General features: G+C 39.1%; 1 protein-coding gene across 1 annotated transcript in view; it reads right to left on the reverse strand.

Moving 5' to 3' along the window:
• The window catches only part of tmbim1a (transmembrane BAX inhibitor motif containing 1a), a 29,082-nt gene extending 14,032 nt beyond the window's left edge, over positions 1-15,050 (reverse strand). The window contains exons 1-2 of the mRNA XM_088334364.1: positions 14,572-15,050; positions 5,565-5,864 (exon numbers count right to left, since the gene is read on the reverse strand). Of these exons, the coding sequence (XP_088190490.1) occupies positions 5,565-5,859 (295 nt within the window). The 5' untranslated portion in view covers positions 5,860-5,864; positions 14,572-15,050. The remainder of the gene's footprint in view (positions 1-5,564; positions 5,865-14,571) is intronic.
• Between the last annotated feature and the right edge of the window lie 2,640 nt (positions 15,051-17,690).

Consider the following 17,690-nt stretch of genomic DNA (forward strand, 5'->3'; position numbering starts at 1 on the left):
AGTTCTTTATTTTCTGTAATGCAATTAAAAAAACAAAAATGTCATACATTCTGGATTCATTACACATCAACTGAACTATTTCAAGCCTTTTATTATTTGAATATTGCTGAATTTGGCTTACAGCTGAAAAAAAACTCAAAAATCCTATCTCAAAATATTAGAATACTTCCTCAGACCAAGTAAAAAAATAATTTTATAACAGCAAAACTAAATCAAACATTTGAAAATGTCCATTGATGCACTCAGTACTTGGTTGGGAATCCTCTTGCACGGATTACTGCATCAATCCGGCGTGGCATGGAGGCAATCAGCCTGTGGCATTGCTGAGGTGTTATTGATGCCCAGGATGCTTCGATAGCGGCCTTCAGCTCATTTGCATTTGTAGGTCTGGTGTCTTTCATCTTCTTCTTAACTATACCCCACAAATTCTCGATGGGGTTCAGGTCAGGGGAATTAGCAGGCCAATCGAGGACAGTGATGCCATGGTCAGTGCACCAGTTACTGGTGGTTTTGGCACTGTGGGCAGGTGCCAGATCATGCTGGAAAATGAAATCCTCATCTCCATAGAGCTTTTCAGCAGATGGAAGCATGTAGTGCTCTAAAATCTCTTGGTACACAGTTGCATTTACTCTGGACATGATGAAACACAGTGGACCAACACCAGCAGCTGACATGGCTCCCTAAACCATTGCTGACTGTGGGAACTTCACACTGGATTTCAAGCAACTTGGATTTTGCTCCTCTCCAGCCTTTCTCCAGACTCTGACACCTTGACTTCCAAATGAAATGCAAAACTTGCTTTCGTCTGAAAAGAGGACTTTGGACCACTCTGCAACTGTCCAGTGCTTCTTCTCCATAGCCCAAGTCAGACGCTTCTTCCGTTGTCTTGAGTTCAGAAGTGGCTTGACCATGGGAATACGGCTATTGTAGCCCATTTCACGGACACGTCTGTGAACTGTGGCTTTTGATACCTGGACTCCAGCTTCAGCCCAGTGTCTTTGAAGCTCCCCCAAATTCTGGAAGCGGCTCTTCTTCACAATTTTGTTAAGGCTGCGGTCATCTCTCTTGGTTGTGCAGCGTTTCCGGCCACATTTTTCCCTTCCAACAGACTTTTTGTGGATATGCTTTGAAACTGCACTCTGTGAACAGCCTGCTCTTTGAGAAATTTCTTTTTGTGTCTTACCCTCCTGATGGAGGGTATCAATGATGGTCCTCTGGACAGCAGTCAGATCAGCAGTCTTCCCCATACTTGTGATTTAGTTTACTGAACCAAGCTGAGTGTTTTTAAGGCTCAGGAAACCCTCGCAAGGTGTTTCGAGTTAATTAGATGATACAGGTGATTAGTTGAATAGCCTACTTGTATACTTTTTCATGATATTCTAATATTTTGAGATAGGATTTTTGAGTTTTCTTAAGCTGTAAGCCAAATTCAGCAATTTTCAAATAATAAAAGGCTTGAAATAGTTTAGTTGATGTGTAATGAATCCAGAATGTATGACATTTTTGTTTTTTTAATTGCATTACAGAAAATAAAGAACTTTATCACAATATTCTAATTTTCTGAGACAGTCCTGTATAGAAGAATCACATTTTTACTTTCCATTCAAACTCCCTCCAAGTCTGGCTGTTGGTTATTTTGTGTCTCTCTTTCAATGTTTTTTCCCATTCGTTGTCTTTTATCACTACATTAGTGTCTTGTTCCCATTTTTCCTTAACCGCCATGTCATCATTACTGAGATCCATTCTCAGGGCTTTATATAGTTTTGCTATAACCCCCTTTATTGATTGTCCTTTTGTATATGATATTAATAATTCCTCAACTTTAGTTGGCTCCTTACATATTTTCATCATTCATCATGTTTATGGAGGTAATGCCTTAGTTGCAAATATTTGTAAAAATCATTTCTAGGTAGGTCAAATTCTTGTTGGAGTTGTTCGAATGATTTCATTGCCTGTCCTTCGAATACTTGGGTAATCAACATCAGTCCTTTTTCGGCCCATTTTTGAAATCCTACCTCCATAACCCCAGGTTTAAAGTCTGGGTTTTTCGCTATATTTGTAACCCTATTCACAGATCTTGATATTTTTAATTTTTTTGTATTGGTGACCAAGTTTTAATAGTTCCCTTAATCCATTCATTCTAGATTTTTAATTTCTTCCACCTCGTGACTGATATGTATGGTAACGATTCCACAGGCATATTTGGAGAAGATCGCTGCTCCATGTCCACCCATATCGTATCTTTGTCTGTAGTAATCCACAAGATGAGTGCTTTAATTTGAGCCGCCCAATAGTAATATTTAATATTGAGGAAGGTCTAGGCCCCCCTTTTCTTTGGAAGCTAACAGGGTTTTGTATTTTATTCTAGGTTTCTTGTTTTGCCAAAGGAATTTTGTTATCAATTCATTTAACATTTTAAATGTGGATGCCGGGATCAGAAAAGGAAGGGATTGAAACAGAAATAATAGTCTTGGTAATATGTTCATTCTAATTGTTTCTATCCTTCCGGTAAGACTTAAGGGCAAAATTTCCCATCTTTCCTTATTTCTTTTATCAACATTCCATAATTGGCATCAAACAGCTGTGTGGAATGTGGTGTAATGGTCACCCCCAAATATTTAAACTCTTTATGTGTCCGTTTGAAATCAAATCTTTCAATCACATCTGTTGGACATTTTCCTGATATCATTGCTACCGATTTGCTCTCATTATTTAAATACCCAGCAACTTCTCCATATATTTTAAGGCTCTCCAACAATGGTGGTATTGATAACGAAAGTTCTTTCAGCATTACCAACAGGTCATCTGCAAACAATTATATTTTATGTTCTGTTCCTACTTCATCTAATATCCCCCTTATTTGCTCATTTTGTCTTATTGATTCCGCGAGTGGTTCTATGCTTTTTGCAAACAAGAGTGGACTTAAACAGTCCCCTTGCCGGACTCCTCTTTTGATATCGAAGAAATCTGAGCAGTGACCATTTACTCTAAGACGAGATTTAGGATTTTTATAGATTATTTTCACCCATTCTACAAATTTTTGAGGGAAGCCAAAAGCTATAAGTGTTTGATGTAAGAAGCTCCATTTCACCCTATCCAAAGCTTTTTGTGCATCCAAGCTCAGTAACATCGAGGGTTGGGTCTTAGATTTTGTGCTCGTAATTATGTTTAGTATCCTCTGTGTCCCGACGGATCACCACCTTATCGTGGTGGGGCACTTTGTCTTCATGACCCCTAGAGCTATGTCGGCGGGAGTCTCGTACTCCTGGTTGGGTTACCCAAGCCGAACAGGTCGAAGGGTAGAGTCCAGACTAAGAGTGATCCCAAAAGCTGGTGGCGGCACGCTTTGAGGCGGTTTCCTACAGACCTGGATCCCGGCAGCCGCCTGCAGTTGTAGGAAGATGCCGGTCGTCTAGGGTCTCCCTTGCCACTGGAACCATCTTGTTTACAATCAAGATAGTGGCGTTGGGGAAAGCGCACCCCTTACGCCACTTCAAAAAACATCATTGCGCAGGTATCCTCTTTTACCTGAGTCTCCGACCACAATCCAGGATCGGACTGTTCAAACATCAGCAGTCTCACAAATAAAAGAAGATGGTCATCATCGAATCGATGGACAACCCCAAGCAAGTATTCCCCTAATTATGTTTGCACCCTGCCTTCCCGGAATAAACCCTGTTTGATCATTTCTAATTAATTCCGCTATAAATTTCTGCATTCTTTTTGCCAGCATGCTTGTAAGAATTTTTAGATCATTACAAAGTAAACTAACTGGTCTATAGCTTTCACACAATATTGGGTCTTTTCCTTCTTTGTGCAGGACTGTTATGATGGCTTCTGACCAAGATTTGGGGGGCTCACCTTTTGTTAGCTCATAGTTAAATACTTTATGCAGTACTGGTGTTAATTATTCCTTAAAGCTTTTGTAGAACACGCCCGGGAATCCATCAGTTCCTGGTGATTTATTTATTTTTAAGTTATTTATTGTATCTTGTATTTCCTGTTTTGTAATGGGGCCCCCTGTTAGTGTTGGTAAATGTAGTTTTCCCAAAAGGTTTTGTGCCCTGTAGTTATCCAAGTCATTTTCTGAGTCCTTGTATAATTCTTTATAATAATCTGCAAATGCTTCTGCAATACCTTTGGGTTTTACTAAACATTGTTTGGAGATAGAATTATATCACAAATAAAACATCCTATCTGTTTGGGCCTTTTTAAGTTGGAAGGCTAGCAGTCGACTGGCTCTATTGCCCATTTCATAGTATCTCTGGTTCACAAAACGCACAGCCCCTTCTGCCTTATTTGTCAAAAGTTCATTTAATTTGCTTCTGGTTGTTTTTGATACCTGTAATCTGGATTCATTTGGTGGTTTTTTATGCTATTCTTCTAGTTCCTTTATCTTATCCTCCAATTCCTTCTGATTCTTGAATCGTGTTCGTTTCAGTCGGGACGATATTTCAATTACTTTCCCCCTTATTACAGCTTTCCCTCCCTCCCATAATATTGATGGAGAAACCTCATTGTTGTCATTGATTTGAAAATATTCCTTTATACACAGTTGTATTTCCTGTACTTGCATTGGGGGTCCCCAGTTTTCCTGTGAGGGTCACATAACTTTTCCCTCCTCTGATGAGGGGCCTGGGTCGTTTGTAAAAAGTAAAAAAGTGTGAATGTAACTATTGCAAGGAGTTCCTATATGTAAAAATATTTTCCAGAAAGCCACAAATAACCCTTCTAGATTCTTCACAGAACCTAAGTCAGAAAATAAGTAATAACACTATTTATGAAATAAATAAGCATATAACATTGTGGGTTCTTCACATGAACTTTTTGTAGATCTTAGTTGTCAGAGCACTGGACCACCAGTGGTATAGATGCCTTAAAGCCAGTAGATTTTATCTCATACCGTTTCTAGTCATGGTACCAGAGACAAATGTTAATTTAGTTACCCGTTTCACATTTTACAATGGCAGTAAATTCAATTCTATATCTTATACTTCTATACTAAGCATTTAAGTGACAAGTGTATTGTCGTTGTAACATGAGAAATGCACAACAAAATTACCATTTGTGTGGTACAGACTAAAAATGATGTGACAACATAAAACCCAACTCTTCTCGTGTCATCTATAAAACAGGTAGTCCGGTGGTAAGAATTTGGCCCTGTCACTGCCGCGACCAAGGTTCAAATCCCATTACATCAAAACTGCACCCAGATCTTTTTTTAGTTAAAAAATGCACATCTAAAAGCTCACTGGTATTTATCAGAGTGTTGGAAAAAATGTGAGGGCAGGCTGTAGTTTGGGGTAACGGGTTTACATCTTTGTCATCCTCGCACAATAATGTTGCCGTTCTGTGATTCTTACACGCTTTAGGGTGGATCTTTAAGAACAGATTTGGAATTTGGCATTCTGAAGGTTCATCTGTTCTCCTTCCAAGTTCATTATTCATTTATGACTTCTCTTCTTATTTTGAGTGTCTACTAAACTATAAACTCATCACCTTGACTCAAACCACATACTTCATACAATAGCAATTGCATGACATCTTTAGATTCCTCGACTTACTGGTGTTTATAACGTCTGAGGGCATTGTTCTCGGGATCACAGGTGGCATAGGAGGCTGACCGGGATATCCTTCTCCAGGAGGCGATCCTGGGTACATACCAGGTGGATAGCCTGGTTGACCTGGGAAAAGAGGTGCATTTGGACCGGTGGGGTAAGGGGCCGGAGGCTGGCCTGGCTGAGGTCCACCGAAGGCTGGGAAGCCATACGCAGGGGGGGCAGGGTAATCGCCAGTCTGCGGTGCATATGGTGGGACATAACTCTCATTGTACCCGGGAGGATAGTCAGAGCGGGACATGATGCCTATAACAGGAAGAGAACAATTATGACTGATTAGTGGAAGATCAAATTTTATTGAAGCAGTATTTAGTTCAAGGATACTTTCTGGATGTGGTCACATGGGTTGTGAGAAGACCTCCCCATGCACGTTGCCCCACATACACAATGTCACTGGCATTCAAAACTAATCTTGGCTCTGTTCTGTTGGCTCAGTTATTATGGGAGATCATCTGAGATGCGCTCTTTGGCTAAACCTGTTATACCAGTTTAGACTTTCGATGACCAGGAATAACTAATTTAAAATCATAAACTGGCCAGTCTGGAGGACATTGTCGGCTTGTGATACCGCAATAGGGCAACATTATAAAGGACTATTCTAACCTCAGCCACCACCTCTTTGACCTGTTGCCCTCTGGTGTGGGCTACAAGTCCCTTAAAACATGGACTGATAAGGTTAGAGACTTAACAAGCAAGACTGTGAAAAATATCTATCTTGCTAGTTCCATTTAAAAATGGGTCCTCAAGCTGAGTCGAGGGGGGAAAAAAATAACTGCATTTTTTTTTGTCTCTCCCAATGCAAAGTCTCGATCTGATACCTTGGTTAAGCGTTAGGAAGAAATACGGAAAACTATTTTGGCCTGTTAACGCCTGGATCCTGAGGCGTTAACAGGGACATAGTCTCTCCAGCCTGTCCTGGGCTGTCCCCAGGGCCTCCTTCTGGTGGGACAGGCCCAGAATAACATAAAAAACCACCAGGAATTCAGGAGGCATCCTTATCAGATACCCAAGATACCTCAGCTGGCTCCTCTCAATGCAGAGGAGCAGTGTCTCTACAATGAGTCCCTCCCGCATAACCGGGCTTCTTACCCAAAAAAAAAAGAGATGAATGGGCACCACCAGACTGTACTTGCCCAAAACACACCAAGGGAAGTGCTGCCCTGATAACCCTGGCGGTTAAGGGATAAGTGAGCCGTGAACTCATATCTTATTTATCTAGTTTGGGTTTTTTTGTTTTTTGCTGCTGAATGTGACTGTAGTACTTATCAGACCATACCACATTTGAGCAATGATTAATCAGTCAACAAATACGGCTGACCACATTTGCTCAGCATTGGATGCAACGGGAATCAAATCCAGATCGCGGTGGTAAGGGCGCCGAATCCTAAGCACTAAAAATGTAGATGACCTAATTAAAGGCATTCTATTTTCTCCCTCATCATAGTATTTCTATTCACTGTGCCCAGTTGAACAAAGTTGCAATGGAGCATTAATTTTATCTTATTTTTCTCTTCTAAGTATTTATTACGTGTTTCTCCTGGAATATCACGTCTAATCTTGTTGAAAACAATGTTCAGTACGTTGTCATTAATGACAATAAAGACAATTTAAATTCTTACTCTAATAATTTTTTCAAGACCCCCTCGCAAAGGGGAACTGAAATAAAGCAGGTATGTGACAAAAAGTTAGATGAATGGAAAAAAACATCATCTAGATCTAATTCTTACGTCAGAAGAACAGACAGGGAAGTTATCCAATGACAAATTACTCGGAAAATACAAAATCTCTACATTGACTTTAGACTGTGACTTTTAGGGCGATTCACAGCACAGGAATTCAAAAAGGGCCCCACCTTGGACTGCCATGACATCACATTCCCATTAATAAGCAGCAGCACTGTGGAAGTGGAAAAACGACTTCCTCTTATCTAAGCAAGCTGTTTCCAAACAAAGTCAGACAGGGCGCTGCTTCTTTGCGGTTAATGCAGAAGGCTTGACATGCATGCTTTTCCCTGGCAGAAAATTCACTCTAAACAGGTAAACATTTGTGTACAGTATTTTCACTTTCACCATCACATGAATCAATTCCTGTGTAATAGTTTTACCGGACAACATTTAGCAATTAAATAATACACTTAAATAATAGCTCTGGTTGGCTGACACACATGACACATTGTAAACATACTGAGTAAAGCCATTCCCAGTCAAACATGTGTGCTGCCAATATTAGCTTGTGTTTGAAATGTTTAAAGATGACTCGCAACTCAGTTTACTGAGCCCTAAAATCTAAATATTCTCGACAGTTCGCTCCTGAAAGGGGCTTGCTGACTCCGGACTGGGTGTAAAGGAAACACGTATACAATGACAACCCTGTGCACTGGAAACATCCCCGATAATGAACCACTTGCTTGCTGCACTTTGACAGTAAAAAAAAAAATGCAGATTTCAAAAGTATAATTTGCCCTCTAAAGAACACTTGTGTAGTAAAAAGCAATTATTACCATTAAACTATAAATATAAATAGACGCCTTCACCAGTGTTTCTTCTACGTCCCTCAAGTTCACTAGTCAGCCATGTTTTCAAATCATTAATTGCTTTAAATGATAAATTGACTGAATTACAGCGATTCAATTTATCACCCAGCCATATTCTTCACCACGTGAACTAGTGTTGGCTCAGATTTTCACCGCTAACCCTCTTAGACCCTCAATCTAAAATCACAGGGATAGAGTACGTCATGCGTTGCAAAAAAAAAAAAAAAGTACAGTTGGCTGCATAAATCTCCTGTATGCCGTTCTAGTTGCACCAAGCATTCCTTTTATTTGATTGAAAAACAATAAATCCTTGAAAAAAATGCAAATCAGAACAACAGAGAGCTTAAATAATCGACCGTCAATTATTTTTATATTAGTTATTCTATTAATTACAAGAACCAAATCATATATTTCTTATTATTACAAAAAACCTCAAATTCGCCAGCCCGCGGGGATGTTGGTTTGAGGCCGCTGTCTTAATATGGAATTTTACGGGACTGTGTGTATTATTAAACGTTTCCTGGTGGTAAAAATAATTTATGAAAGAATATCGCAACTGTAAAAAAAAAAAAAAAAAAAAAAAAAAGATATAAACGTGCATGTTCTAAAATACAGCTGACATACCTTTCCTCCATCCTGCTGCCCAAAAAAAAACAAATATCTCGCGAAAAGCTGGCCAAAATAATGAGAGGAAAAATGGTCCAGTTTAGTTAGGCTTGGGCGATATGACAAAAATATCATCACAATAAAACATTACTTGTCAGTCGATAGTGATAATGATCACATATTTTTTGCTTTCTCATTTTAAGTATTTTTTTTCAGCCCCGAGTAAAAGTTAACAAAACCAGATGGTGCTTTAACACAGTGATTTTCAACCACTGTGCCGCGACACACTAGTGTGCCGTGAGAGATTGTCAGGTGTGCCGTGAGAGATTATCCAATGTCACTTTTTAAAATGTTATAAAAGATTTATGAATCATTTTCTGCAAATAATGTCTGTACTGTAAAAACTAGGGGTATTATAAATTGTATTGTAATTAAACATACTGTTCAGTGTCATTTTATAACAATTTTGGTTAGTGGTGTGCTGCAAAATTTTTCCAACATAAAAAACATGCACTGGCTCAAAAAAGGTTGAAAAACGCTGCTTTAACCAATCTTTAACGTCAGAACTATGGGCGTAACTAGCCTGTTTTGGGTGGTGCACCCCAAAATTCAACTCAACACGCCTAAACATTATAACAATTTAAAAACAATTTTCACTAATAAAGGACAGTATAGGCTTAGATATGATGAAAATCGCTAGATAAAAAAAGGTAAAACAAAACAAAAATATGGACAACGCAGCCTCAGAAATACTCCATTGTCTTCAAATGGTTAAGTCATTAGATTCCTAGCAACCAACACTCTTCACTGCTCCCGCCTGTCGGTGACTGTCACTTGCGGTATAGCGGCATGGTATTATTGTGAGAGTAAGTTATACGGTGGTTATGTTGAAAAATAATTTTGCTTCAAATACCATGATTTTGTTATCATCAAGAGATATTAGTCCTCCTTTTAACTGCATTCAATCAAATGCAACAACGATCAGCCTAGCTTAATTGTTGCGGGTGCAAATGTGGGGTCATCCTCCCCGCACCAGCATGGACAGTTCTGCAAAAAAAGCACCATGTTGAGGTGAGAGTCTATTGCGCGCGCACACACACACGCGCACGCACACACACTACAGTGACTGAAGTTAAAAGCATCCAATCCAGAATATCATTTAAGATGTATTCTGATAGTCACGTATTTTTTTCTCATCAGTTGACTAGATTATCATCACATTTCGATGGATTATCTGAAAATTGTTTACTATTTCTAAAAAAAAAGATACTGAGAAATAAATTATATCATATTATGATTATACTGGAATCTGATTTTCTCAATAAAACTGCTTGTGTTTGAGAACACAGAGGCGGTTTTCTGGTGTGAATCGGGACTTTCTCAATGGGATTTATCTTTGCACTGGCAGTGCATTATGGAATTCAACTTGAGTTAGCAAAAGTTATGGTTGCAATAAACTATTTAAAGAACAAGAGGAGTCAGGTGACATTGAAGACATATTTTTGGATATTGCATTGTTTTAAACTCAGAAGGCAGTTATTCAGATTCGGGTAACAATTCCAATAAGCAGCTGCAGCCACGAAAGGTCTTTCAGGTGCATTACGGGTTACGGTTGAATGAAAGGACCACTGGTCAAAACAGACTCCGGCAGCTGGCTGTGGTGGACATTGAAAAATATGTGCTTGTCCAAGTGCTATACCAAAATGTTATTGATAGGTTTCCAACCCTTAAGGGTCAGGCGACACAGCTTAATTTGTTAAGTTAGGGTATAAATATAAAGTGTTGAATAGAATGCATCATTGTCTGATAAGCTCCATGCTTCTTTTTCTGTATGCATGTGTGTGTGTGTGTGTGTACTAAATTAGAAATAAAGTAGTAAAAACTGGACATAAGGTGGTAATAGTGTTTTCTGTTAGCCACAATGAGCAGAGGTAGAGAGAGGGGTTGGATAGTCACTTTATATTGTTTAACTGTTGTCTGTTGTTGCAAACAAAATATTTGACCAGTCTTTTCGGGTTGTAGGAGTTTGATTTGTTTATTTTACACTGCAGTGCACATTATATTGTTGAACTGTTTACTTTTGTTGAACGAAAATAATCGAAGGACAGGAGCATATGTCTACTTGAGCAGTTGTCTGGACAGAGATTGTGTTTTTTATTCTCTAGAGTGAAACTAAATTTATAATGTTCAACTGTACAATAGAATAAAATATACCTTTATTGTCATATTTACAAAATGGGTTAACATATTGTACAATTGACTTTTGTTGGGAACCAAATACTTGAAGTGCAGTAAGCCATGTCTACTTGACCAGCTGTCTCAGCTTGTGAGAGTTAGATTTTATTTGTTAACCTCACTGCCAAACATGATTTTTTCATATTGTTCGTTTATTTTTGTTTTTCTCGTGTAGGATAAATCTTGCTGTTGAGGTGCAACAAATGTTACAAGGTTCGATAACACAACTACCTGTCTATTCTTCACTATTCAACTGACTCAAAAACGGCTCAGGAAATTTCCAATTATTTGACAAACAACTTCTTTTTAAAGTAACAGAAATAATTATGTTCCCTGATAATTAGTTACTTTTACTATAGAGTAATTCAGTTCCTAACTCAGTTACTTTCTGGAAGACGTAGTGACTAACTATAGCTATTAACTTCTTTAAAGTAAGGTGCCTAACACTGCTCTTAAGTAACCAAAATACCTCCAAATAACTGAAGATGAAGGGCCTCTCCTGTCTACGAATCTTTCAGCATGCTTTGAGTGGGTCTGCTGGGAGTCCTTCGTCTCTTTATCGCTTATTTTGATTATGTTGTAGTTTTTTCGCTGCTCTATTGCTATTCATGCCAAATGATTGGCTGGTCCTCGTCACATTCTTCATCTCCAGAATGTTGGTCTGGAACTTGTGTTTTCATTGCATTAGCGCCCCTTTGTTCTCCAGTGTTCGCATGGTGTAAATGCAGTTTACATTACCGACTTTTATCGAATACTTTTATTATTTATTTTAGCAAAACTTATATGCCGATACCTATTGTTGTCATTGGCGTAAGTTTATTCATTTCGAGTCTTCGTAGTTTGTATTCTTCCTTGGGATTTTATTACTCGTTTTTATGATCATATAATACCAACTGTGCCTTTAATGTAAGTGCAGCCTACGCAAATTGTGGATTACCGATTGATTTATATTTACATTTATGATTGATGTTTTTATTTTTATTTTAAGATTTTATTTTGTGTAGCCTTTTTAAAAAATATTTGAAGGGAGTGGATTTTTTTCCCCGTAATTTTCTTTTTATTGTGCTTTTTAAAAATATATATATATAAATATTTTTTGAACATATAAAAGACAATCAAGGTGAAAAAACTGCAGTGTGGGGGAGTATCTACCATGAGCAAGTCATTTTAAAAGTCCAGTTATTATTGTTCGGGAGTGGTGTCCTTCGTTTTCCAATAGTACATAATTTTTTCCCATTTGTGCTTGAATTGGGTCTCCTGTATTTGTATTTGAAATGTCATCTTCTCCATTACAGATTATTCTTCCACAGTGCACACCCACTGGTCCATGGTGGGGAGCTTTTGTTTATACCAGTCTTGTTGTTAAAAACCTTTACTCATGTTAGATTCCTTGAGCAACTTCAATGTTTTGGGTATCCCATATCCCACTTTTTTTTTAATTATGCGAGATTTTGTCCCAGGGTTGCTAGAGCTTAAGGATAGTCAAATTCAATACTTTAATGTACTTTGCCTTTATGCCTTTTAAAATTTAGTTTAAGATCAAGTCGACAAAAAAAATCACAATGAAAACAAACAACAAAAAACACCACATGAATAAAAGGCAATTTTAAAGAAATGTTTATTTTAAATCTTTAAATCACAATTTGGTCCGGTTAAAGACTTTCAAACGGAAAAACATAGCACCCGCCAAAGTTTTAGACATGCAAAATAATAGATAAAAACGGATGTTTACAGTACATGACGGATCCTTAATAAAAACTGGTAGAGAACAATTAATTCCAAAGAACTTTTCTGCTACATTGATGAAGCTTTTTTATCATGATGCACGAAAAATAACTATTACTTATTTTTTAGTTGAAACAAATAAAGATTATTAACATGTTAAAATTTCAAAGACTTTCGAAAATTGGATTTCAGATATTTTAATCACAATCAAGCCTCCTTTTTTAGAATCATTATTTTATGCATTTTAAGAATTTTTGAGGATCTGCAGGAACACTGTGTCCAAGTATTCTTGTATTATTTGACAAAGCCAAACTATTTGAATGTGGTCGACATCTACCTCCACAAAGGCTCTCCATCTTGGTTGCTGAACACGCAATATCCTTTCCTAATTTTGAGGGTAATAAAGATTCTGAGAATGTTCCTCCAATTTCCAGTCAAATTCTTGTTTTTAAGAAGAGGTTTTCTTGTGAAAAACCTGATTCAACCCAACCTCATCCAGACCTAGCTCTGGCAGGCCCAAGTAAATTGAATTTGAGACTACTGACCTAAAACATATAACTTGAAAGGTAAGTGTGTATTATTTAGTGCCTCCAGGTGGTAATTTAAAAAAAAAAAAAAACTCAAATAGAAAAAAAAAAAAAAGAACTATTATGTAAACACGCATTTTTTAAAATACTTGGCGGACGAGAAATTAGCATTTGTTTAACATGAGATGATCCCCACCTAGAGTGAGCTGACTTACAGGTCTACTAGTGATCCCAAGAGCGAAGAGAACCGCAGGTTCGAGAGCATCCTCCATTCGGGCCCCGGTGTTGTGGAATACTCTTCCCCTGAGATTCGATCTGCAACCTCAGTGGAACTGTTTAAATCTAGGCTTAAAACACACTTATATTCTATAGCTTATGAATAACATGTTTCATGTTGACAATATCTGTATTATTTGTTATGGCAACATATGTTGCAGCCTGGCCATCCTGGAAGGGGGATGACCAGTTTTTCCTTGCCCTCGTGTAGGTTTTAGATCATGGGATAGTGTAATAATAGTCTGTAGTTTGCAATAATCTGTGGTCTGTGCATCCCTTTGAGACTCCTTATGGTTAAGGGCTATACAAATAAATATATCTTGACTTTGCAAATCATTTTATTCTTATTTTATTCATTTTTTTCTCTTCAAAACGGGGGGTAGAATAGAACGTCGTAAAACATATTTCAAATGTAGGATCCATTCATCCATTATCTGCACCGCAGGCAAATGTAAGATAATTTTTGGTTTTATTTGTTCCTATTTTCCCGGCTGTTTTTTCATGTTTTTATTTCCCTTTACCCCCTTTTATTTTTAGGTATTTCTCTCTTTTTTTTTTTTAGGTTTTTCCATATTTTTTTATCTTTCCTTTTTTATTTTCCCGTTTTTTCTTGTTTCTGTGGAATAGGGAAAATAATGTCGAGTATCTGTGGTCTGTATCTTCCTTGTGCTTTCTAGCGCTCATTTTCGGTAGGACACAGCCTTGCAGAGACATTTAGTGGCCAATTTTGAACACTGTACCTTTAACCTCACATTTCTGAGTTAGTATATCTCAAAAACGCCCCTCGCCATTATTGTTAGAATCTCTTATAAGAACCATAAATACGAAGGCTTATTGTTTGTGTAAGCACACATGTCAGAAAATTCCAAATATACACTCGGAAGTATTTCGATCCACTCCCAAAAAAATCGACTAACAAAACAAAAATGACTTTGAAAAAAGCCAAGTTGTGCTAAAAAGTGCGTAGACTGAGCCCTACAGAAAACACCCCATACAAGGTCTCAAACGTCTCACTCGAAGATCAAAACAGAAACAAACGAAGCAAACTCACCGAGTCCGAATTTCTAGAGTTAAAATCGAAAGACTTTCCTCGTTCGCGTGGCGCAAAATGAGTCGTGAACGGGATGTCGGACCACGCGAGACTCGGCGTCGCTGTGGAACATTTCCCGGAACTGAAGCGATTGGGCCAGCTGGGTGGAGTACATTGGAATCTTCCACTCTTCTCGCTTTCACGTCCCCAGACGAGGGCACTCACCCACTCAGCTTTTCCGAATCTCGCGTGATGCCTTTACCCCTTCGGCGTACTGTTGACTTAGTGCTTGAACTCCAATTGATTCAATTGTGATAATTTGCCATGATTTTAGTTTTAACCCATGTTTCTTTTAAGCACGGCCTAAATCGGTCGTCGGCAACCCGCAGCTCGGTAGCCGTATGCAACTATTTAGCGCTGCCGAGTGGCTCCCGGGTGCATTTCCAAAAATGTTTCCTTCTGAGGTTCATAGATCCCTTAACCACCAAGTTCGTTGGGGAACCACTTGGTGTGCAAGTGCAGCCAGGTGACGCCTATCCCCCTCGAAGCACGTTATCTCGATTGGAGTTTGCACCCCCACACAATGCCGGAGTGGCTAATTGGGAAGACAAGGAGATTTCTCAAAGGGCCGGTGTTATGCCGAGAAATGCACCCCGTAGCTACTATAATCACTTTTACCTTGTTTTATCTCACTTTTATATCACTTTTCGGGAATGTATTGGCGAACATATACCAAAAACCACTTCTTGCATTTGTTGGGAATGTAATACAACTTAAACCATTCCGTCTTGTATTTGTTGTGAATGCAATCGAACGTTAATGCACACCGTATATAATCACTTTGAGCAGGTAACGTGTTTATTTTGCCTTTTACTATTCAAATCGCTCGTATTGAAACTGTTATGCACTCTTCTATGAAGCTTATGCTGAAATGAACTGTCAAATCATCAACAGATAAACGGGAGACGGACGTATTTTCTTCTCATCGCCAAACGAGACGTAACACGTCAATAATTGTATTTTGTATTTTACTTGTATAAACAGATCATCCTGTGCCTAACATTGTCACAGCAACGGTGTCATTTTTTTCTAGTACAAATGATCCAACGTCAACCTAATGTAAATGATGCTGACGAGAGGGACCAGCCTGGCTGCCTAAAAATGCACCCCCCATCTATCTCTGGCTATGAAGGTTTTGGTTATATGTTCGCCATTACATTCCCGAAAAGTGATATAAAAGTGAGATAAAATAAGTTAAAGGGGTTATAGTAGCTAGGGGGCGAGCTACTTCTACGGGATGCAAATTTCGACGAGCTCCCGTTACGGGATGCAAATTTCGGCAAGGGTGCATTTCTCGGCATAACACCGGCTTATGTCAAGGTGGATTTTGGGCTGGCTGCATGAGAAAAATAGTTTGAACATGTATCTGTCACTTGCAAAATCTAAACTTATTCGTGCATTTGTTCTCTAGTCAGCTATTTGGCCACATTCAGCGCAACAAAGGAGGTGAGTTTTACCATTTGAAAGAATTCTCCCCGTCCGAATTTTAAGTTAGAATAGAATAGAATATACCTTTACTGTCATTGTTACAAAATGGGTTAACATATTGTGACAACGAAATTGGGCATGACACTCCAGTTTCACACATTCACAGTGAGGTAAAAAGCCAAGAAGATAAGGAACAGAGAAGATAAGGGTATAAAACAAGGAGGATACGGCTATAGTTATAATTTACATGATATTTACACAAGAAATGTCGGCATGTAGGATGTCACATACAGTTGGTATCGTAATACAGTTGGTATCGTAAGCGTTGTGCAATTTTGTATTTGGTGCAAAAGTCATCATAGTGCAAAAAAATAGTCAACATATGCATTGGTGCAAACATAGTCATCATAGTGCAGAAAAAGATGGTCAACATTGTGCAAGGTGAGCAGTAAACATACTGCAGTCAACATGTGCAAGAACACAGACATGAGTACCATTTTACATTCTTGTGAGGTAGTGTTTTTGCAAGAGTTTTTCAGTTTTTTTGTGCGGTGTCTTTTTTGAGCAGTAAACAAACATAGTGCAGTCAACATGTGCAAGAACATAGACATGAGTACCATTTTACATTCGTGTGAGGTAGTGTTTTTCAGTTTTTTGTGCGGTGTCTGTTTAGGGTGGTAATGGCTCTGGGGAAGAAACTGTCTCTGAGTCTGTTTGTTTTTGCTTTGTGTGACCTGTAGCGCTTGCCGGAAGGCAGCAGGTCGAAGAGGTGGTGGCCGGGGTGAGAAAAGTCCTTGATGATGTTTTCTGCTCTGCTGAGGTAGCGAGAGCAGGCAATGTCCTCCATACTGGGCAGAGAGCAACCGACGATTTTCTGGGCTGTTTTGATGACCCACTGTAGCGTTTTCCTGTCTGCTGCTGTGCACCCAGCATACCACACCGTAATGCAGTATGTTAGAATGCTCTCCACTGTGGCTTTGTAAAAGTACACCTGCAGCTGCTGTTTTAGATAATTTTTCCTGAGCACTCTCAGAAAATGCAGTAGCTGCTGGGCCTTCCCTACCACCGCTCTGGTGTTTGCAGACCAGGAGAGGTCATCGGAGATGTCCACACCCAGAAATTTGAAGGAGTGGACTCTCTCTACACAGTCTCCTTTTATGATGAGTGGTTCTGGATTCCTGCCATTCCTTCTGAAGTCCAGTATCAGTTCTTTTGTTTTTGTGGTGTTCAGTGTGAGGTGGTTTTCCGAACACCACGTTCTAAGTGACTACACCTCATCCCTGTATACCGCCTCGTCCCCTTCAGAGATAAGGCCGATGAAGGAGGTATTGTCGGCGAACTTAATGATAGTGTTTGTGGGGTGGGTCTGTGAGCAGTCGGAGCTGTAGAGGGTAAAAAGCAGGGGGCTCAGTGCACAACCTTGGGGGGAGCCGGTGTTTAGTGTGGGAGAGACGTGGTTACCGAGTTTCACGGACTGTGGGCGGTTGGAGAGGAAGTCCATTGTCCAGTGGCAGATGGAGGGAGAGAGTCCTAGGTGTGTGAGTTTCTCCACCAGGATCTCCGGGATAATGGTGTTGAAGGCTGAGCTGAAGTCCAGAAAGAGCATTCTGACGTAGCTCCCCCGGTGGTCCAGGTGTTTCAGCACGGTGTGA

Source organism: Urocampus carinirostris, chromosome 1 (genome assembly GCF_059441175.1).
Source record: "Urocampus carinirostris isolate Australia breed hairy pipefish chromosome 1, RoL_Ucar_1.0, whole genome shotgun sequence".
In the NCBI taxonomy this organism is placed as follows: Eukaryota; Metazoa; Chordata; class Actinopteri; order Syngnathiformes; family Syngnathidae; genus Urocampus; species Urocampus carinirostris.